At 52.2% G+C, this 21,157-nt stretch overlaps 1 protein-coding gene and 1 long non-coding RNA gene across 8 annotated transcripts in view; one reads left to right on the top strand and one right to left on the bottom strand.

Moving 5' to 3' along the window:
* The window catches only part of ZNF362 (zinc finger protein 362), a 175,750-nt gene that overhangs the window by 138,591 nt on the left and 16,002 nt on the right, over positions 1-21,157 (top strand). For 3 of the 7 annotated variants that reach the window (XM_063627980.1, XM_063627979.1, XM_055254916.2), the window contains 5 exons: positions 7,828-7,953; positions 13,350-13,413; positions 13,598-13,844; positions 17,331-17,664; positions 18,770-18,994. In XM_063627980.1, coding sequence (XP_063484050.1) covers positions 7,916-7,953; positions 13,350-13,413; positions 13,598-13,844; positions 17,331-17,664; positions 18,770-18,994 — 908 coding nt within the window. In that variant the 5' untranslated portion in view covers positions 7,828-7,915. Of the gene's footprint in view, positions 1-4,693; positions 4,712-7,827; positions 7,954-12,463; positions 12,581-13,349; positions 13,414-13,597; positions 13,845-17,330; positions 17,665-18,769; positions 18,995-21,157 lie in introns of those variants that run through there. The other 4 variants (XM_055254918.2, XM_055254919.2, XM_063627981.1 and 1 more) reach the window with 3 other exon arrangements.
* LOC129468926 (uncharacterized) lies at positions 7,761-8,987 on the bottom strand. The gene is made up of 2 exons (XR_008652868.1): positions 8,095-8,987; positions 7,761-7,982 (listed from the first exon to the last, which is right to left on the bottom strand). It is a non-coding gene; the product is annotated as an uncharacterized lncRNA (long non-coding RNA).

Raw genomic sequence — 21,157 nt, 5'->3', positions numbered from 1 at the left:
GGAGCACGTGCATGCGCTCTTGCCACTGGGAGGACCACATACCCAAGCGTACACCGTGCACTCTCCTGGGAAGCAGCACGCAGCCACATGCCTGATCATCTGCACATTCTCCCACACGCATGGTATTCATCTGTACACAGCTCTGTTCGCTCAGGCCTCCTTGTGCACACGTGTGTTTTTACATGTAGCTGAGTCTTGCATGCACACACTCATTTACACTTGAGATAACATAGCCTCAAATTCTAGCCCTTGTGCAGTGTGTCTCATACACACCCTTGCATTCACACCTGCACCGACACCTGGCCTAGACCTCCTGGAAATGGTGGAGCCGGCAGCTCGTTTCCATCTCCTGCCTTCATTCACTAGTATTTCTTGAGCATTTACTATATCCAGGCTTTGTGCTGGATGCTGGGGATAGATGGGAGGAAAACTGATGTATATAGGTCCCTGCCCTAGTGGAGGTAGACAGGCACTATATAAAAGATCACACAAATGATGATGATTTTATTTTTTGAGATGGAGTCTCGCTCTATCACCCAGGCTAGAGTGCAGTGGCACAATCTTGGCTCACTGCAACCTCCACCTTCCAGGCTTAAGCAATTCTCCTGCCTCAGCCTCCAGAGTAGCTGGGATTATGGGCATGTGCCACCATACCTGGCTAATTTTTGTGTTTTTAGTAGAGATGGGGTTTTGCCATGTTGGTCAGGCTGGTCTTTAACTCCTGACCTCAGGTGATCCACCCACTGTGGCCTCCCAAAGGGCTGGGATTACAGGTGTGAGCCACCGTGCCCGGCCACATGATGATTAAGATTAGAGATTTTGGTCACTATGTTGACTGATGATGGGGGAGGGGCAGAGGGAACAGCCTGGGCAGAGACCTCGAGGCGAGAAATTCAAGGACAAGGAGAAGGTGGTGGCACTGGGACCTAGGGAAGGTGCAGGAGATGAGGCAGCAGGTGAGGGTGAGTCTGGTGGGGCCTGTAGCCTGTCTTCCCTGGCCTGTTCCCCGCGAGCCATTTGTCCACCCCACACCCTCCCCACTCCTTTCTCTGCCCAGCGCAGCCCTCCCTTTGCTGCTGTGGCCTGCTTGGGGCCTGCTCTGTCTGCTGGCCTGCACCCCAGGCTGGAGGCCTGTTAGGCCTGCCCCACAGGCTGCCTGCCCTGGAGGTCCTGGGATATAGCAGGGAAGCAGGCTTCACTGCCTGCCAGGGGTTCCCTGTCCAGGACCCCTGAGACCTGTCTAGAAAGCTCCTGGGGGCCGGGCCAGAGCCAGGGTCCAGCAGTTGGCTTTCCTGTTTTCAGTTAATCTCAGACCTGGATCTTTGCCAGTCAGAAGAATGGTCCCTGTGGGTCCTGCAGGCTGCCCAGAGCTACTGCCACCCCCCACCCCCCAGATGGCATCACTGGCTGGTCAGATTTCCACGTGGGTCTTTGGAATGTTGGGAAAGGCTCCCTTAGGCCTTAGAGAACCTAGCAACAGCAACGGCAGCTGACTGTTCAGGAGTCCTCACTGTGTGTCAGGCAGTGTTCGAAAGATTTTACCCATATTAGCTCTCTTAGTCCTCAGTACAACCCATGGAGATACCATGACCATCCCTAGTTTACAGATGAGAAAGTTGAGGCTTGGAGATGTAGGTAACAATCCCAAAGGCCTGAGCTGGAGCTGTCTGCCTCCAGAATCCATACTTTTAACCCTCGAGCTGTCACATTTCCCCTTTAAGGGTCCAGGAGCCCAGGCTATGATTTGGTTGAACCCCTTCACCTTATAGAGGCAGGAAAGGAGGCCCGGAGAGAAAACGGACTTGCCAGAGTGTCCTGGTTACCTCTGCCTGCACCAGATGCATGGCCTTGGGCAGGTTAGTTACCTCTCTGAGCCTCATTGCTGACCCCAAACGAAGAAGCGATGACCATAGAAGCTTGGGGTACACATGGGGACTGACATTGAGAAAAGACCCAGGGTGAGGGCTTCTTAGGTCTCCTGATACGTGCTTTGTAAGTCAGTAAGCTGTCCGTTCATGTTCTAAGCATCTTTCTGAATATACGTTGTATTTCTTTTTTTTTTTTCTTTTTATTATTATTATTATCATACTTTAAGTTCTAGGGTACATGTGCACAATGTGCAGGTTTGTTACATATGTATCCATGTGCCATGTTGGTGTGCTGCACCCATTAACTCGTCATTTAGCATTAGGTATATCTCCTAATGCTGTCCCTCCCCCCTCCCCCCACCCCACAACAGTCTCCGGAGTGTGACGTTCCCCTTCCTGTGTCCATGTGTTCTCGTTCAATTCCCACCTATGAGTGAGAACATATATTTCAAAACACTCACAGCATCTACCTCATGCGGTCGTTAGGAGCCAGAGTGAGAAATGCTTGTAAAGTGTCTTAAGGTGCCTGGTGTGGAGGAAGCAACTATTATTATTATTACCATCATCATTTCATACCAGCAGAAGGAGTTCCCTGTGGGGATAGGAGCTGGGGGTCCCCAGGAGAAATAGAAGTAGGAAGGGGGATGTGTTCCAAGCCTGTAGAACGTTCTCTCAGAACTGAGAGGGTGTCATGGCCCCTTCCGTAGATGATGGCACTGAGGCTCCCAGAGAGGGTCAACTGCCCTGGGTGTCTCTGGGTAGCTGGAGGTGGGATGGGGGGCCCAGAGGGTGAGGGTGTTGGGGAGGGGGAGGGACAGTGAGGGGAAGGGGCAGGCTCCCAGCTCCCACTGACCTGGGCACAGACAGCACCCCCTCCCGCTCCGATCAGCTCTGCCATCACAATGAAAACAGCCCTTCCCAGCCCCACGGGGCTGCGGAAACCCGGCCTAATTGGATCCAGGACCCCGGGAGCCTCTTTCTTTCCGGGGAAGGAAGTTCCCAGGAGTGTGTTTCTGGGGCTGGCCAGGCCTGGCCAAGGTCCTGAGAGTGGGGTGGGGTGCAGCGGCTGGGGCTCAGGGTTCTAGCTGCTTGGAGTGGCAGAGGGCAGAGGGGCTGTGGGAGGCAAACTTTGAGCATGTCTCAGGAGCCTGAAAGATGGGAAGCCTCAGTTTCCCCCTCCTAGACTATCTGCTTATTCCCTCCAGGCCATCCTTCTGGCTCCATAACAGCTTGTCCATTGAAAACCTTGGCCATGGCCCTCCCTTGCTCAGGGACCTCCCATGTCCCCCCTCTCCCAGTGTTCTTTCACCGGAGCACCTTAGCCTGGAACTCTGGTCCTTTGTGAACGGCTCCAGCCACCCCACCCTTCTTCCCTTGTGAATTCCTGCACTATACCCCTGACCCACGTGATGCCGTATGCTTTCCTGCCTCAGGGCCTTTGCACATGCAGTTCTTTCCACCTGCCATGCTCTCCTCTGGCATCTCCCTCTTGCAATTTCCCTTTCCCCCATCAGTAAGTCCCACCTTCCTGAAGTCTGTTCTTCCCACAGTGAAATGAGTTCACCCTCCTGAGAATGCTGCCACTGCCCTCCCTTCCCTCCCAGGCTGACTGCAGCAGTAGCTGTTGCCCCTCTCTGGGGGCAGAGATTATGTTTGAGAAACCCTTGCTCTCCCAGGGAGTTAACAGTTTTCCAGCCTCTGCACACACTGCCCTTCTGCGCAATGACTGTCCTGGCAAACTCCTCCATCTTCACGGCTCACATGGAAAGACCACCTCCTCATCAGTTCCCTCAGTGAACATCTGTTGAGTAGCCAGTGTATACTAGGCACTTGAGGCCCTACTGCATGGCTGGCGCTGGGCTCTGGGGCTGCAGCAGTGACGGCTGGTGGGGAGACAGGCCTAAAGCATATTTAGAGGCATGGTATTCATACAAAGGTGGGGTAGGGAGGAGGCAGGGGACCATGGGAGTGTATAACACGGTAGCCCCATTCTTATGTGGGAAACGTCAAAAGTGACCTTTAAGTTGAGACAGGAAGGGAGACCTGGGTGAGCTGTGGGGCTATGTTGGGGTAGGGATTGTAACTAAGAACCAGACAAAGCCCTGCTTTTGGGGAGCCCACAGCCTACTTGGGGGACTGGACAAATAACCAGATAACCAGACAGTTCCTCAAGGTAGTGCCAGCTGAGCAGAGTTTTGAGGGCAGGGTTCCAGCTGGGTGGTATGGCCCCTAGATGGAGGGGCTCGGCCTGTGCAAAGGCATGGCTCATCAGATCACCTTGTTCTGGGGGCCCTGATGCTGGAGGGATGGTGCCAAGGGGCACACCTGGTAAGATGAGTATGGCCAGGGGACCTTCTTGGCAAAAACCCCAGCATCAGATTATGGAGTTTGAACTATACCCCAGAAGTGATTGGAATCCCAGAAGGATTTTAAGCGGTAGACTTAGTGCCCTGGGCAGGCTCTCCTTCGGCTTGGTCCTCCCTGCTGGGGCCCCTGGATGGGACCAGGAGTCCCTTCCTGACTGCTCTCCTGGCTGGGGTCATGGGTGGGGCTGGAGGCTTTTGCTGTGGGACTTTGAGCAGGCCCCTGTCCCTCCCTGAGCCCCACTCTCCTGGGTAAACTTGCAGGGCCGTAGGCTGGGGTTTGGGGTGTCTTGCTTTGTCAAAGCTTGCTTAACTTTTGGTTTTATTAAAAATATTCCCTTAAAAAGTCACATAACAATACTCTTCCAGGCCTATCGCCCCATCAGCCGTGACATGGAGAAAAATTAGAAAACAGGGATATGAAATAAGTAAAAAGCCACCTCATCTCTGCCCCTGCTCCAAGCCGGAAACATCACCACTGTTAGTGTTTTGGTGTTTTCTTCTCCTCTTTTCTCTCAACACCCAGTTTTTATATAGATGTCCTTGCTCTATCTATACATGCACTTTTTAAAAATCTTCCCATTTCCCTCCTGACTGTTGTATGACAAGTATTTTTTAAATGACTGCAGAGTGGTTTCAATCCTTCCTTTTAATGGATCCAGTGTCAGGGTGGAGAGTATGGGCTTTAGGGCCTGATTATCTGGATTCAAATCCTACACTTAACTGCTTGACTTTGGGCAAATTTCCTGATCTCTCTGTGCCTTCAGTTCCTGACAGGCCAATGTAACTGTTAAATGAGTCATTACAAGGCCAGTAACATTAGCTGTTATTAATGACCATAGACTGTGTCACCAAGTAACATGACTTAAACAGAACCTGTTTAAAATTTCGGCTGTTCCAGGTTTTTGCTGCTGTAAAAAACCACTGACGCAAACAGCTTTGTACATATAACTTTTTCTATATTTTTCTAGGGATGGATGACCAAGAATGGGATCACTAGGCCAGGAAGTTTGGACATTTTTAGAGCTCTTGACAAATTCATGCCAGATTTATTTCAGAAATGATTGTTACAGTTTACACTCCCGCCAATAATACATGAGTGTGCCAATTTCGCCATACCCTCACCAGTATTGGGTGTTAGCATTTTCTTATTTCTTGTTGCTACGTTGACAGGTTAAACTCATTGAATTTTCACTGCTATGGAAGCAGAACTATTTTCTGTGTTTATTAGCTGTTAACATCCTTTTTGGGTTGGCTAGTCTTTAGAGAACACACGTAGCCCCTTCTTGGGTCAATTAGGAAGACAGGACTTAGATACAGGAAATAGTGAACAGTGTAACACAGAGGACAGCACAGTGCCAGAGTGGGTGGAGGGGACTTGGAGAAGGGGGAGGGGGCTTCCTTCTATTCAGGCCACAGCCCTTTCAGTTCCCCCCACCTGATTATTAAGTAATTAATTAATCCAAACCTTTATCAGATACTGTGCAGGGCTTAAAAGATAAATGATTCAGCCATGATCCCTCCCCAACAGAGCACATGTCTGGCAGCAGAGATGGATGAGCAAACAGACAGAACATGGGGTGAGAGGGGTTCTGATGATGGAAATGCAGGGTACAAAGGGAGCAGAGAGGAGAGCACGCAGTGCAGCCCAGGCATGGAGGCAGAGCAGTCCCCTATTGCTTCCAGGAAGAGGTGGCCTGTAAGCTGGGGCCTGAGGGATGCATTGGAATTCACTAGTGAAATGGGGAGGGCAGAGAGCACCAGGGAGAGGATGCAGCCTGTGGAAGGTGAGAAGGGAAGCAGAGCCCTGGGGGAACTGGGAGATGCTCAGTCTGGTTGGGCAGTGCAAAGTAGAACAGCCAGAGAGATTGGCAGGGGCCGCACATGTAAGGCTTAAGCAATCCAGAAATTGTCTGGAGGGAAGTAGGGAGCTATGGAGGGTCCTAGGAAGGGCAGAGTTGTGACCCTTTATTTTGTTAAAATCACAGTAAGTGCAGTAATGGAGTGGAGGATGGGGGTGGAGTAGGGGAACCTGTGGGGAGGCTCTTACAACAGCTGAGGCCAGAGCTGAAGGGGGCCTGGATCAGGGCAAGGGAGGTGGTGCAGACCCTCTTCTCTCCCCACCCTGTAGGATCCTAATCAGCTTGTGGTGCAGATTGAATGCCACCTCTTCCAGGTGGCCCTTCCTGACACCCACCCTCCAAGTCGTGCGTGCTTTGAGGCTGGGGCTGCGCAGGGCCTGGCATGCAACAGTCAACTGCCTGCCCACCAGCAGCTGACCCTGACCTCCCCCTGCCCCATGCCTCTGGACCCTCCATCTGTTCCCCGCACTGGGCCACCAACTACTTTCTTTCATTTTTTAAGAATCAATTTATTGTTTTCATTAAGCAACTGAACAGCATTACAGAGAATTTGGAAATCAGAGAAACAAAGACAAAGACCGAGATTGGCCCCAGCTGCCTCCTGCCTTGCTCCCAGCCTCCGTCTGGGTGTGGCTCCCTGGAGCGTGCTTTTTCTGACGCAGGTTTTTATTTTTGCCTCCTTTGTAATCAAAGCGTCCGGATGGTTTTGGGTCCTGCTCTCTCGCATTTGTTTGTGAGGAGCTAGTTCCCATGTGGCCGTGGGGTCTGGGCAAGTGTCTTCTTTTTAAAGACAGGTTCTCACTCTGTCACCCAGGCTGGAGTGTAGTGGTGTGATCATGGCTCACTGCAGCCTCAAACTCCTGGGCTCAAGCAGTTCTCCTGCTTCAGCCTCTCAAAGTGCTGGGATTACAGGCATGAACCGTGCCCAGCCCAGCCAAATCTCACTTTTTAACATCTGTGGGTTGGGCTGGGGTGGGGGGTCGGGGGTCGGGGGTGGCCATAAGTTGCTTTACTGCATCCCTCTGCCTTGCAGTGGGTAAGTCTTGTGACATTCCTCCCTGGGCTGCCTGTCCTCTTTGTGTCCATTTGTCTAGGTCTGAAAGTCTCCAGGTGGCAGGGCCTGGCACCTGATGTACCCCTTCCTCAGTACCCCCTCCCTCAGTTCCCCTCTGTGGAGCTTGCTGGGCTGGCCTGAGAGACACCCTTCTGGGACAGGGTGATAAACAGACCCGGTTTCAAGTTCAGACTCAGCTCTGTGACCTAAGGCAACTTGCTTAACCTCTCTGGACCTCAGTTTCCTCATCTGTACAATAGGTCTATCGTGAAAGTAAAATAATGGCTGTAAATATCCTGACACAGTTCCCAGTCCATTGGAAGTGGCCACCTTGGGCTAGAGGCTGGCAGAAATGAATGAGCACCAACCCTACTTGTGAAGAGTTTGAAGTCTGGTGGGGAGGACACCCGGGAAAATATAACTGCCCTGGAGTGCAGTTGGCCCTGTAGTGCTGGGCCAGTGCTGGGCGTCCTAACTCCATCACTTACTAGCTGTGTGATCTGGGGCAAGTTGGTCAATCTCTCTGTGCTGCACTTTCTTCTGTTAATTGTGCATCTCAGAGTCATTGGGAAGATTCAGTGACGTGAATCATGGCATATTCAACACATAGCTGTTGAAATCAATGGTAGCTGGCACTTATTATTATTGTTATTATTGTTATTGTTATTCCCATATACAAGGTGCTGTTGGGAACACAGAGGAAGTGACTGGCTGGGGGTTCAGGGAAAGCTCCGTAGAAGAGGGAACACTTGAGCTGGGTCTTGAAGGATGAGTAGAAGTTCACCAAGTGGGAAAGGACACTCTAGGTAAGGAGCCTGTGATTCCAGGTTGCACTCTGTCAATGAGGGTTTGTTCTTTGGGGGATTAAAGCATTGTGTTCGTCCCACCTTCCCTGAGTGCCCCCGCTGCTACCCTCTGGGTCTGCCCTGGGGGAGGTGTGTGCTTACCCTCCTGTATCGGCCTCCTGTGTCATGGTGGCTGTGGGTTCGTCCTCACGGCAGCTGCTGGGTCCCCATCAGTCCACGTTTGGGGCCACAGGTCTGTATCTGTCATGTGTGTCTGGGTTTGGTTCTGTCTGTCCGCATGTGCCTGTGGCTGTGTTTGTCAGCACTGGTATACAGTGGGCCTCCTGGGCTCCACTGTAGGGGGCACCTTGCATGCTTCCTTGGCCTCCAGCTTCAGGCCTCTTTGACCGCTCTCCTCCCTGGCCCAGGCGCAGCCCCTGCCTCTCTGCTCTGCTCCCCAGGGGCCTCCCACTGCCTCTTCTCCTGTCCTTTCTAGTCCCCTCTACGCTGGGCACTCAGAGGGCCTTTCTCAACCACAGATTCTGTCCCATCACCCAGTGCTTCAAGTCTAGCCTTCAGGCCTAGGAGTCAGGGAGCAGCCTTTTAGGTCTGGCTCCAGCTGCCGGCTCCAGCCTCATCTCCCATCTGCCAGGCAACACCGAACGCTCGTGGCTCCCCTCACGCTGTTGGGCTCCTTGCCTGGGGGGCCTTTGCTCAAGCTGTTGCTTCTGCTGGGAATGCTCCCACTTCTTCTCTGCGTGGCTAACTCCCACTCATCCTTTAAGACCCAAGGCAGGCATCACCTCCCCTGGGAAGTCCTCCCTGATCCTCTCCAGGCTGGGTCAGGTCCCTGGCTCTGGGCTGCTAATCCCTTACCTGGGGGGCAGGAGCAAGTGCCTTGCCCAAGATCACACAGCTGGTGAGTTGGAGTCAAGATTGGAACCCGGGTCTGTTGGGCTGCAAAACAGAGCGGGCTGTTCCACAGTCCTGGTGAGGCGACAGTGGCTGGGACTGTTGGAGAAGAGTGGGTGGGCTTGAGAGAGATTTTGGAACTGGAATCCTGAGGACATGGCTGAGATGGGTCTGAGGTGGGTGGGGAGGGAGGGCGAGTGTGGTAGATCACTGTGTGTCTGCAGGAGCATCTGGGCAGATGGGGATGTCCCGCTGTGAGCTGGGGGTGACCAGACCAGGTGCATGGCATAGGGGAAGACCAAGTCCAGCTCAGGCCTGCAGAGTCTGAGCAGCCCAGGAGTCGGCCAAAGGGACTGTCAGGGAGAGGCCTGGCTGGAGGTGGGGACTTCGGGCTTGGCTGGTATTTAGATTCTAAAGTGGTTGGGCCACCCAAGAACTGAGGCTGGTGGGAGAGAGGGGGCTCCCGCTCTATCCTGAGGAGCTGAATTGGTGGGGAAGAGAGGCTAGGGACTGTAAAAGAGGCTGAGAGCGTGAGGAGCCAGGTGTCATGGTACACAGGCCTTCTCCAAGGGGCCAGGTGGCAGGGAGGCCATGGAGGACAGGACTGGAAGGCGGCCCATAAGCTTTGACCTCAGGGAGGCCATGGTGGTGTGTGGTTGGCCTCATAGGTGGGAGTTCTTTGCAGAAGCTTGTGGCACGCTTGTCTGCTTCCTCCACTTAGCTTGGGGCTCTGGGAGGGCAGAGTTCTTTCCAGTTGGCTCAGGTTCCCCAGCACTGGTCCCAGTTTGGCCCAGAGGATTTGTCCAGTGTGAATGGATGGACAGATTGATAGATGGGCCAGCTGCCATCAGCAGGCCGTTTTCTGGAAGGGGTGTTTCATTCATCCGCCCATCCGCTGTTTTTCACCTTTTAGAATAAGAGAAACAAAATGACATTTGCTCCCCTGCAAGGATCAGCCCTGTGTCTTGGGGCTCACAGTAGAGTCTTGGCTTTTGTCGTGCCTGAGGCCTGGCCACCAGCGTGTTTCCTCTGCCCATTCCGACTTGCACACTCAACCCCCGGGTGGCTGCTCTGTCTCCACCCCCAGCCGTCACCAGGTCCTCAGATAGTCGCCTCTGCTTCACTGCTCCCCTGGCCCAGCATGCTTCCTGCCGCCTTCTCACCACCAGCATTCCAACCCAACATCTTAGCGTGGCATTCAGTGCCCTGCGTCTCCCCACCTCCCTGCTCTGCAGCTCTCTCTGGTGCCTGTGGGTGCTGTTCACTGTCCCAGGCCTGCCTTGCGCTTTCACATCTCCATGCCTTTGCTGAAGCTGTGCCCTCTTCCAGGAATGTCCTTCTGCCTTGTCCCTCTGTCCTGAACACACTTCTGACCATGTCTCTTTCTGGCTTCAAGCCCCTCCCTTAGACAAGGTCTGAGTGGCTTGGCCTGGCCCTGGCTGCCTTCCCCCCTCACCTCTCGCCAGGGCCCACCCTCTTGTACAGGTCCCAGGGCTGCACAGGGGATGCCCACCTCAAAGGCATGTTGGGAGTCTCACATGAGATGCTGTTGATGAGCACCTAGCAGTGTGTCCGACATGCAGGAAGAGCTCAGGAAATGTTTGGCCCCTGCCCTGCCTTCCCTGTGCCTGTCACACAGTAGGTAGACACCAGGACTAGGGTCACTGACCGAATCATTAAATTACTTAGAACCAGCCAGAAAATGATGCAGAGAAATCAGGCAAAGGTGGTGTGGATCAGATTAAGTGATCCGGGACCCAACTAGGGTGAGGGGTGGCCCCTGCCTGACCAGGGGTCTGATAAGTGGCAGAGAGGATGTGCTATCCCAGCTGTGGTACCCTGGGCAAGGCCCCCTCTTCCCATAGCCTCCTGACCAGGGTAGTGGCTCTGAACTTGGCATTGAACTGAACTGAAGAGGAGGAAAAGACAGATCTCCCAGAACTGTCTGAGAAGCAGCGCAGTACAGTGGGCAGAGTCCTGGGCCATGGCAGGAGTGAGGCAGGGTAGCCTGTTTTCACCCCATTTTACAGAGGAGGAAACCTGAGGCTTAGAGAGCTAGCACCTAGCATCACATCACAGTGCCGCTTCCTGTTTCTCATGCATGTGGCCTGAGCAAGGTGCCTCCCTACTGGTGCCCTCGTTTCTTCCTTCGTAAAATGGGGGTGAAAATTCTTCCTTGCTTGCCATCCTTCCGAGGTTCCGATGGGAATGCCAGTGGGCACAGAAGAGCTTTGTGAACTGTGAGCAGTGCTAGATAATTGTATGGGATTGTCTTTAAAATCATTCTGATTATTATTCGTTTATTCATTCCATTATGCAACTCACATTATTGATAACCTCTGGGCCTGGGTGCTGGGGATACCCGGATGAACGTGGCAGGTGTATCTGATTCCCAAGCTCCCTGCCCCTCGCCGTGGAGCCTCCTTACCCTGGCTTTACATCTCAGTGCCCTCCACATTTCCCCCTGTGGACAACAGCAGGGTTGGGACAGGTCCTGAGACTGCTGTGTGAGCGGGTGCTCACCTTTGGGGTCACAGCCGTGTCATCCTAAGGTAGGGCTTATTAACAAGCCTGTGATCAGGATGCTTTGTCGTTCCCCTGAATAGGTAAGGGACTGATGAGCTGGACTTCGGAGTCAGGCAGATTAGAGTGGGAATCTCAGCTCTCTGCTTACTTGCTGTGTGACCTTGAACAAGTCACTCCACCTCTCTGAATTCAGTTTCCTGAGCTGTAAAATGGGAATGATAAGAGTACCTACCTGCCTTTCAGTGTCATTGTGCCTGGCACAAGAGAGGCACTTGGTAACTTGCAGCCTCCTCACCATAATTATTTTGAGTTTGTTCCGGGAAAGGAGACGTCCCAGGGGTCTGGAGCATTCAGGGAGAACTCCAGGCAGGAAGTACTTCTTGTGTTGGGCTGTAAGGGATGGGTGGGCAGAGGGAAGAGCATCTTGGTGCCTGTGGATGGAGGAGCAGGAGGGCTGATAGAGGGCAGGAGCTGCCCCAGCCACCTGAGGAGGGTGCTCTGACCCAAACTGGCCCTCAGGCTGGGAGTGAGGGGTAAGGACATTTGCATGTAGATATTGAGCCATTTGCATATGGGCATTTGCTCTGCCAAAGACTAGGGTTTGCAAAGCAAATTCCCCAGAGGAACCAGCTTGAGCAAATCTGATTTCTAGTTTTGACTGTGGCACCTTCGCCTTGCGGCCTTGGACAGGTCTCCTTCCCGTCTCTCTGAGCCTCAGTTTCTTCACTGATAAAATGGTATAATAATATCTCTTGTGCCTACTTTCAAGGAAGGATCACAAGAGATAATTCATCTAAAATTTCTTTCTTAAAATACTGAGATTAGATCGTGTCCTTATTGAGGGTTTTCTCCCGAAGCCCTATAGCTACCATTCCAACAGGGGCTTCTGAAGCTCATAGGATCAGGGAAGGAGGTTGAAAGCACTTCATTTTGGTCTTTCCTGTCAAAATAAACAATTTCATTTAAGCAATAATACCAGTTAGGCAAGTGATTTCTGTAAGAGAGAGAGAAGAGAAACTTGACAGGGAGCAAGACTTAATGGAAACCCTCTGTGAGGCATGGTCCCTGTAAGTCACTTCTTGACTTACTCTAGGGTCGCAGGAAGACAAACCTTCTGGAAGACTGAGATAGCCCTGAAGGCCCATCCTTCATACTGCCCTGGTTGAAAAGGCCTTCTAACTGCACAGGCCTGCCATGGAACTTGCCAGAGGTGAGGGCCACCAGACAGTTTGTCACACACTTTTACCAAAGAGCCGCAGACTGCCCTAGCTTCAGCCTCTTCAGCCCGCTCTGTAACTACAGCATTCTCATCCACGTCGCTGTAGGTCAGATGTTGCATGTGACATTGAACAACCACATGTGGCCTGTTTCTTGAAGATAACTTTCCAGAAGTACAATTTCTCGAGTCAAAGGGCAGTAATCATTTGGGTCACTGTAAATTGTCCTGCCAAACTGCCCCTCAGAAAGGCTATATCTGGTGACCCCATGTTGCCCCCTGATTTTGAGAAGGGTGTCCATACTCAAGGGGTCAGGGGGCAGAAGGGCAGGGACCAGGGATGGGCATTTACAGATTTGCTCCAGTCCTCCCCAGTTTGTCTCTGGACTTGAGGGGCCTTCTGTGTGGAACCCACGGGGTTGGCACAGCAGCCTGGGGCCCTCCTGGGGGATGGAGATTGGTTGGCCAGCATTGGAGTGATAGGGGTGGGAGCTGGTTGAGAGTACTCTGGTCTGGATGTGACCTTTGCCCTGTGGGGCCCACTAAGCGGGGGTGGTAGGGGTGTCACTGAATTCCAGGTTTTTCAGCCTGGAGATGTGGCTCCCTGGCCTGGTGGGAGGCCTGCTGTGCTGTGAGGCTGGGGGTCCCATGGGGACATGGATCGCAGACACTGACCCCGACTTGAGTGGGCGCAGCTGAGGGGTGCTCGCCCCAGGCCTTGGGGAGGGCTCTCTTCCCGGTGACAGTCGCTCTCTTCCCGCAGGATGGCCGAGCCTCGATTTAACAACCCCTACTTCTGGCCCCCTCCTCCCACCATGCCCAGCCAGGTAAGACTGACGTCGCCCCTCCGGCTGCCCTACCCTCCTTGGAGCTGCTTCGCTTCCCCTGGGTTTTGGCTGTGGCCTGCGGGGCGGGGGGTGAGGAGCGAGGGGCTCGCGGGTGGACCAGGGGGCCTGGGGAAGGGGCGGGACGCGGTCCAGACCTCCTCAGCCCGTCCTCTTCCGCCCGCAGCTGGACAACCTGGTCCTGATTAACAAGATCAAGGAGCAGCTGATGGCCGAGAAGATCAGGCCGCCTCACCTGCCGCCCACGTCGGCCTCGTCGCAGCAGCCGCTGCTAGTGCCGCCGGCGCCCGCCGAGAGCAGCCAAGCCGTCATGTCGCTGCCCAAGCTGCAGCAGGTGCCCGGGCTGCATCCGCAGGCGGTGCCGCAGCCCGACGTGGCGCTGCATGCGCGGCCGGCCACCAGCACCGTCACAGGTAGGCGGCGCGGGCGGGGCCGGCGAGGACTGGGCGGGGCCGGCGAGGACTGGGCGGGCGTAGCGGGGGACTTGGCGAGGATGGGACCCGGCTAGGTGAGAGCAGGGCGGGCAGGGCCTGGGGGTAGGGCACAAAGCTTGGGGTGGCGGGGTTGGCCCCGACGAGCCACAGCACCGGACTTCCAACGACCCAGTACTGGAAGGACCCTTCTCCCCTCAGTGGACACGACAGGAGCCGGTCACTGCTCCATGGGGCTCACCAGGAAAGTTAGGTTCACATAGAGAACTTTGGAAATCCCGAGATTCTTTGGGAATCCAGAGAACGACCCTGACCAGATTTAGGGGGTAAGAGAAGACTTCCTTGGAGGAGCCAAAAGGCAAGGAAAGGTTGGCAGCAAACCAGGGAAATGGGACAGGAAGAGGGAACCGCACATGCGGAGGGAGTATGTGTGTAGGAAGCAAGAGAAGGACAGACCGTCTGGGGTGGGGAGGCCCGGAAGATGGTGATGATGACGGTGATGATGGCAGCTGGCTCCAGTCGAGCGCCTGTGTCTGTTCACCAGTGTTCGTTGTACTCTCAGCAGCCTGTGAGGTGTGTGCTGTTGGTACTAGGTGGAAGACTGGACCGTTTTGACTTAGAAAAACAGCAGTTTCATGCAGTTCACCTTAATGTCTCTATTCAACAGATGAGGAAACTGAGGCAGAAAAAGGTAAAGCCACGTGCAACCACGGTTTACAGCTAGTAAGAGGCAGAGGCCGGCAGTGTGGCTCCAGAGCCCGTGTCTTCACTCTGTTTCGATGCGCAGTTCTGCTGAGGCTTCGAGGAAGCAGGGACCAGATTAAGAAGGGCCCTGTAGGCCACAGAGTGGTTTGGACTTGACCCTCGGGCAGTGGGGAACCCCTGAAGGTCTTTAAGTGGGGGAGGAAACACTCAGATACGGGTTGAGAAAACCGAGTCTGGCCGCTAGGTGGAGACCAGATTGTCAGGGGTAAGCACGGAAGCAGGGAGACCTTCAGGAGTGTGGTGGCCTGGGCAACGCCGTGGTGGTGGGAATGGAGAGAAGTGGACAGATCTGAGATGCATTGTGGGAGAAGAGAGGACAGGATGTAGGAGTGTGAGGGGAGGGAGGAGGTGAGGGAGACTCCCAGGGCACCGCCCTCGTGATGGAATCCCCGGAGAAGGAACAGGGTTGGGGAAAGATGTGAGCTCAGTCTTGGATAGGTTGAGGCTGGGGTGCCAGGCGGACATCCTGGGATAATGTCAAGGGGCTGGAGCCACCGGAGTCCTCCTTGGAGCCTGGTGGATAGGCTTTCTTCAGAGACCACAGTGGCTGGGCCTTTGTTCCTCCCCTGTCGCCCCTGCTGCCAGGCAGGTGCTTCTGCCTCTCTCCTTCTCTCCTGCCTTTTCCCAGAGTCACCCAAGAATTACAGGGCCTGGTAAACCTCTCCAGGCCCCAGCCGCACTCTGCATATCGCCGGTTATTATGATTTTATTAAATTTATTTTTTCCATTATAAAAGTAATATTAAAAAAGTAATACAAGCATATTAAGGGAAATTTGGAAAAAGAGAAACTAGCAACAGAAAAATCATTCATAATCCCCAGCTCCCAACTGCACAGCTCAGAGAGGCTCTTGGTCCGTTTCCTTCCTTTGCCATATTTTTTGCTTTTCAATATTCATGTGTGTTTTGCTGAGCTTGTGGTAGGGCTGTACCCATGATTTTAACTTGCTTTTCCTACTCACCATTCTGTCATAAACATATATATTCCACTTTTTATTATAAAGGTAATACATAGTCATTTTAGAAAATTTGGAAATTGCCGATAAGCTGAAAGGAGAAAAAATAGCCTTAATCCTACTATTGTTAGAATTTTCATATGTTTATAATTTATTTTATTTTGTCCTTTAATCACAGATGTTAAAAATGGATAAATTCACCAGGTAAAAGATTCAAATAATATAGAATCAGATAGACAAAGTGTGAAAATCTCCTTTTACCAAAAAATTCTTCTCTTTCCCTAGAGAGAAACACAATTAGCAGTGTGATGTGTCTCCTCTCAGATCTATTCCTGTGCGTTTACGTGCACATATATCTTGTCCAAACTACGTATGTAGTTTGAGTGTGTGTTCTTTAAAATAGCTGGCCTCGTATGTCTGTGATTTGCTTTTTTCACCTGACAGCACATTTCGACCTTCTCTCTGTGTCACCGTATCACATCGATCTTGTTTTAGTGGCTGTGCAGTTCTCCCTAATGAGAGTGGACCACAGCTCTTTACAAAGCTCACGCTGAGGACAAACAGGTTGTGTCCAATTTTGTCTGATCACAATTTTGTATGGACAGGTACACACATCTTTGTGCTCATGTGGGAATATTTCTTTATTGTAAATTTCTAGAAGTAGAATTGCTTGGCCCAAAGTTAGGTACATTAAAATTTGTTTAAATTAATTATTTTTTTAAGAGATAGGGTCTTGTTCTGTTACCCAGGCTGGAGTGCAGTGGTGTGATCATGGCTCACTGAAGCCTTGACCTCCAGGGCTCAAGTGATCCTCCCACCCCAGCCTCCCCAGTAGCTGGGACTACAGGCACACGCCACCACACCCAGCTAATTTTTGTAATTTTTGTAGAGACAGGGTTTTGCCACGTTGCCCAGGCTGGTCTTCAGCTTCTGGGCTCAAGTGATACTCCTACCTCAGCCTCCTAAAGTGCTGGGTTTACAAGCGTGAGCCACTGTGCTCGGCCATGTTTAAATTTTAATGGCTGTTACCAGACTTAGGCTTCACGAATGTACACTCCCACCACCAGTGTATGATACAAAACATTCTCCTTCCGATTTGACATTATCTTTTTCAATGCACAAATTTTTAGTTTAAAAGAAAACAGAACCACACAATAGATACCATTTTCATGTTTTTGTCTGCTTCAGTTGATATAATAAATGTTTCTAGTCCTATCATTTTTAAAAGAATAACTTTTATTACAGAAGTTTTTAAAACGCTCAAAGAATCAAGCACAGTTAGGCCTCTTTTTTTTTTATTACTCCTAATCTACCATCCATATCACATTTTGGCACATTCTTTCCTACTTATTTTTTTCTGTGCGTACATATGTAGTTTGCTTAAACAAACTTAACCTCCTTTTCAGTAGAGGCAATTAATCGCTGTTTACCGAATCCTTTCCTAATGTTGCATATTTCAGTTGCCTCTAAAATTTTGCTGTTACAAATAAGACAGCAGTGAACTTTTTTGTGCCTCAGTATTTTTCTATAGTTTGAATTTTTCCAAAGTGCCTCTGTTATCTAACTCAATTTAATCTTAAGGTGTCTACGGCATCTTACACATGCACAAGGTCTCATTTAGTTACCCCTGGGTAATAACTTATGAACGTTAAGGGGATGCTCGCCTGCCAAAATCACATAGCTGGGTGGGCAGCTGAGCTGGCCTCTGCAGCTCCCCTCACCCCTGCCCCCACCCACCTGTCTTCGCAGGTCTGGGGCTGTCCACCCGGACCCCGTCTGTGAGCACTTCTGAGTCAAGCGCGGGCACGGGCACGGGCACGGGTACCAGCACCCCGTCCACACCCACCACCACCAGCCAGAGCCGCCTCATCGCCTCGTCCCCCACCCTCATCTCAGGGATCACCAGCCCCCCTCTCCTGGACTCCATCAAGACAATCCAGGGCCACGGCCTGCTTGGCCCCCCCAAGTCCGAACGCGGCCGCAAAAAGATCAAGGCGGAGAACCCGGGGGGTCCGCCTGTCCTTGTAGTCCCCTACCCCATCCTGGCCTCGGGCGAGACTGCCAAGGAGGGCAAGACGTACAGGTGGGGGTCTCGGCGGGATGGGGTCCGAGTGGGCTTGGGGCTGGGGCTTGAGCCAGGGCTGCCCCAGGAGCCCAGCAGCGGGGCTGAAACAGGACCCTTTGGGCCGAGGGGGCAGGGCTAGGGTCCAGAGGGGCGGGGCCTTCTGGAGAGCCCCACCCACATCCCAAGTCCCGATTCGGGGAGGGCTGCTGGGGAGGGGAATAGAGCCTTGGAGCCTTAGGTGTGGTCTGTGGCTGGCAGCCACCCCCACAGCCTGGGGTTGTGAGAGTCGGTGTCCTCCTTCCTTTAAGCAGTGTTCTCAACCCTGGCCACCTTAGAATCACCTGAAGAGGCCGTGCACAGTAGTGGCTCATCCCTGTAATCCCAGCACTTTGGGAGGCCAAGGCGGGTGGATCACCTGTGGTCAGGAGTTTCAGACCAGCCTGGCCAGCATAGTGAAACCTCGTCTCTACAAAAAATACAAAAGTTAGCCGGGCGTGGTGGCGCGCCTCTGTCATCCCAGCTACTCAGGAGGCTGAGGCAAGAGAATAACTTGAACTCGGGAGGCAGAGGCTGCAGTGAGCCTAGATGGGGCCACTGCACTCCAACCCAAACAACAACAACGACAAAAAAAATTTTTAAAGAATCACCTGAAGAGCTTTCAGAAAATGCGGATGCCAGGGCTGCATCTCCAGGAATTCTGAGTTAATTTTTTGAGGGTGGAGGGTATGGAGGGTGGGGCAGGCGTTGGTATTTCTTAGACGCCCCCCAGATGATTCTGATGAGCAGCCTGGTTGAGAACTACTTCACGTGGTAGAGCCTCCTCCCTGGAACCCTGGGATATAGCCACGGGCAAACCCTCACCAGGATCAGGCCTGTCTTCCCTGTGAGGTGTGACCCTATGCTCCAGGCTCTGTAATGTTCCCCCAGGCAAGAGCTTCGTCCTCCAGATTTAAGGGTGCCTAGGCTGGGAGACTGTCCCCTGTCTTTCCCAGGTGGGCCTGTGCTTCTTGGGCTCCTCACAGGAAAAACCTGTCCCAGGTGCAAGGCCTCTGATGTGGAAGGCCTCCCCTGAGGTGGACAGGCTGGGGGATCTTCCCAGGTGAGCCTGTGTGTTGCTCCGCAGGTGTAAGGTGTGCCCACTGACCTTTTTCACCAAGTCGGAGATGCAGATCCACTCCAAGTCGCACACAGAAGCCAAGCCCCACAAGTGCCCGCACTGCTCCAAGTCCTTCGCCAACGCCTCCTACCTGGCCCAGCACCTGCGCATCCACCTGGGCGTCAAGCCCTACCACTGCTCCTACTGTGATAAGTCCTTCCGGCAGCTCTCCCACCTCCAGCAGCACACCAGGTGAGTGGCCTGCCTGCTGCCCTGCTGCAGCCCAACTCAGCTCAGCACCTGTGGCATAGCACATGGAGCCAGTGCAAGGAAGGGCAAGGACCTTCTCCAGGTGCCCACTGCCCTCTGGGTCACGGCCCTTGCGGACCTCACTGGCCTCAGCTGTTGTTACTGCACCCCGTCCCCACCGTTTCTCATCTCTAGGTCTTTGCACATGCTATGTCCTTTACCAGAGACACCTTCCTCCCGCTTTTCCCTGTTTCTCTGGCCATCCCCTTGTCCTCTCTCAGTCTAGCTTCCTCCAGGAAGCCCTCCCTGATTGCTGTAGCTGGGTAAGGGACCCAACCTCTGTGTCCCCACAGGGCTCTGTGCATGTCCATCATAGCAGTGGTAGGCTGTCACGCCCATGTCTGTTTATCTGCCCACCTCACGCAATCTACTGGAAGTTCTTGAAGGCAAGAGCTCAGTCTCCTCTATTTCTACATCCCCAGTTTGTGGCACAAAATAAGCAATTATTAAATATTTTGGAATAAATATAACTGGTTTTTACAGAGCATATGATTCATCCATTTAACAAATACTTGCAGAAACTTTTACTCTATGCCAGACACTATTCTAGATGTTGAGGATACAGCAAGGAACAAAACAGACGAAAATCTCTGCCTTCGTGGGGCATACAGTCTAGTTGAGTGTGTGAAAGGGAGAATCAAAGCTATAAATGCCTTAAGAAAAGTCTGTGGCCGGGCGCGGTGGCTCACGCCTGTAATCCCAGCACTTTAGGAGGCCGGGGTGGGTGGATCACCTGAGGTCAGGAGTTCGTGACCAGCCTGGCCAACGTGGCAAAACCCCGTCTCTACTAAAAATACAAAAATTAGCTGGGTGTGGTGGTGGGCGCCTGTAATCCCAGCTACTTGAGAGGCTTAGTGGGGAGACTTGCTTGAACCCAGGAGGTGGAGGCTGCAGTGAGCCGAGATTGTGCCATTGCACTCCAGCCTGGATGACAAGAGTGAAACTCTGTCTCAACAAAAAAAAAAAAAAAAAAAGAAAAGTTTGTGCAGGGGGGTATAGATATCAGAAAGACTGGCTCACCAAATAAAAATACCATTGGCATTTTTAAAAGCAAGCCAAAGATTACCAAGATTACAGTCCCTCTGTTCAGAGGGGAAGCAGCACTGTTTTTTCACATGACGACGATTATCTGTGTTAACATTGTCACGTGTTTGGCAATATCAGCATTGTAAAAGTCAGGGATAAAACTGGTTTTTGTTGTGGAGTTTGTGGAGTTTGTAATTTACAGAAAGAATTCAAGGTTTTTTCTGTTTTGAGGACTAATACTATACAGAAGGGCTCTGTTTTTTTTGAGACGGTCTCACTTTATTGCCCAGGCTGGAATGCAGTGTCGTGATCTCCTATCACTGCAACCTCTGCCTCCTCAGCTTCCCAAGTAGCTGGGATTACAGGCCTGTGCCACCATGAGAAGGGCTCTATGTTTTATTTGCTTTTTTGTTTTTGTCATCTATTCGTTTATCTCCATTTTCTTTGAATCCTTTATCCCTGGGTGCAAGATGTTTTACCTTGTCTATTTCTCTGACTTTGGGACATGATGTGTGGGTATGATAGTAAGAATCAAATGGCAGGCTGGACTCAGTGGCTCATGCCTGTAATTCTAGCACTTTGGGAGGCTGAGATGGGTTGATCACTTGAGCTCAGGAGTTTGAGACCAGCAACATGGCAAAACCCCATCGCTACAGAAAAATACAAAATTGGCTGGGAGTAATGGTGCATGCCTGTCGTCCCGGCTACTTGGGAGGCTGAGGTGGGAGGATTGATTGCTTGAACCCAGCAGGTCGAGCCTTCAGTGAGCTGATGTCGCACCACTACACTCCAGCCTGGGGGACAGAGTGAGACCCTGTCTCAAAAGAAAAAAAAAATAAAAGAATAAAATGGTACAATGGCAGCAGGGCCAGGTGTCAGTCTGTTTCTCGTTACCTTGCCTCCCAAGGCACAAATCTGACCACATAAGTTTGTTTCAGCAATTTTCTGATTTTGTTGTTACTTTGATTTTTAAAAAATTTGGCCAGGTTTATGTACAGAGATGTATGTAACAAGGTGTTGATTGATAAAATCCTCCCAGTTGTATGGTTCTTAAAATTAGAGCATTTGATGGAAAAGCTT

This window comes from Symphalangus syndactylus, chromosome 12 (assembly GCF_028878055.3).
Source record: "Symphalangus syndactylus isolate Jambi chromosome 12, NHGRI_mSymSyn1-v2.1_pri, whole genome shotgun sequence".
In the NCBI taxonomy this organism is placed as follows: Eukaryota; Metazoa; Chordata; class Mammalia; order Primates; family Hylobatidae; genus Symphalangus; species Symphalangus syndactylus.
Note: the sequence above shows the minus strand (reverse complement) of the source record. Positions and strands in the feature narration are given on the sequence as shown.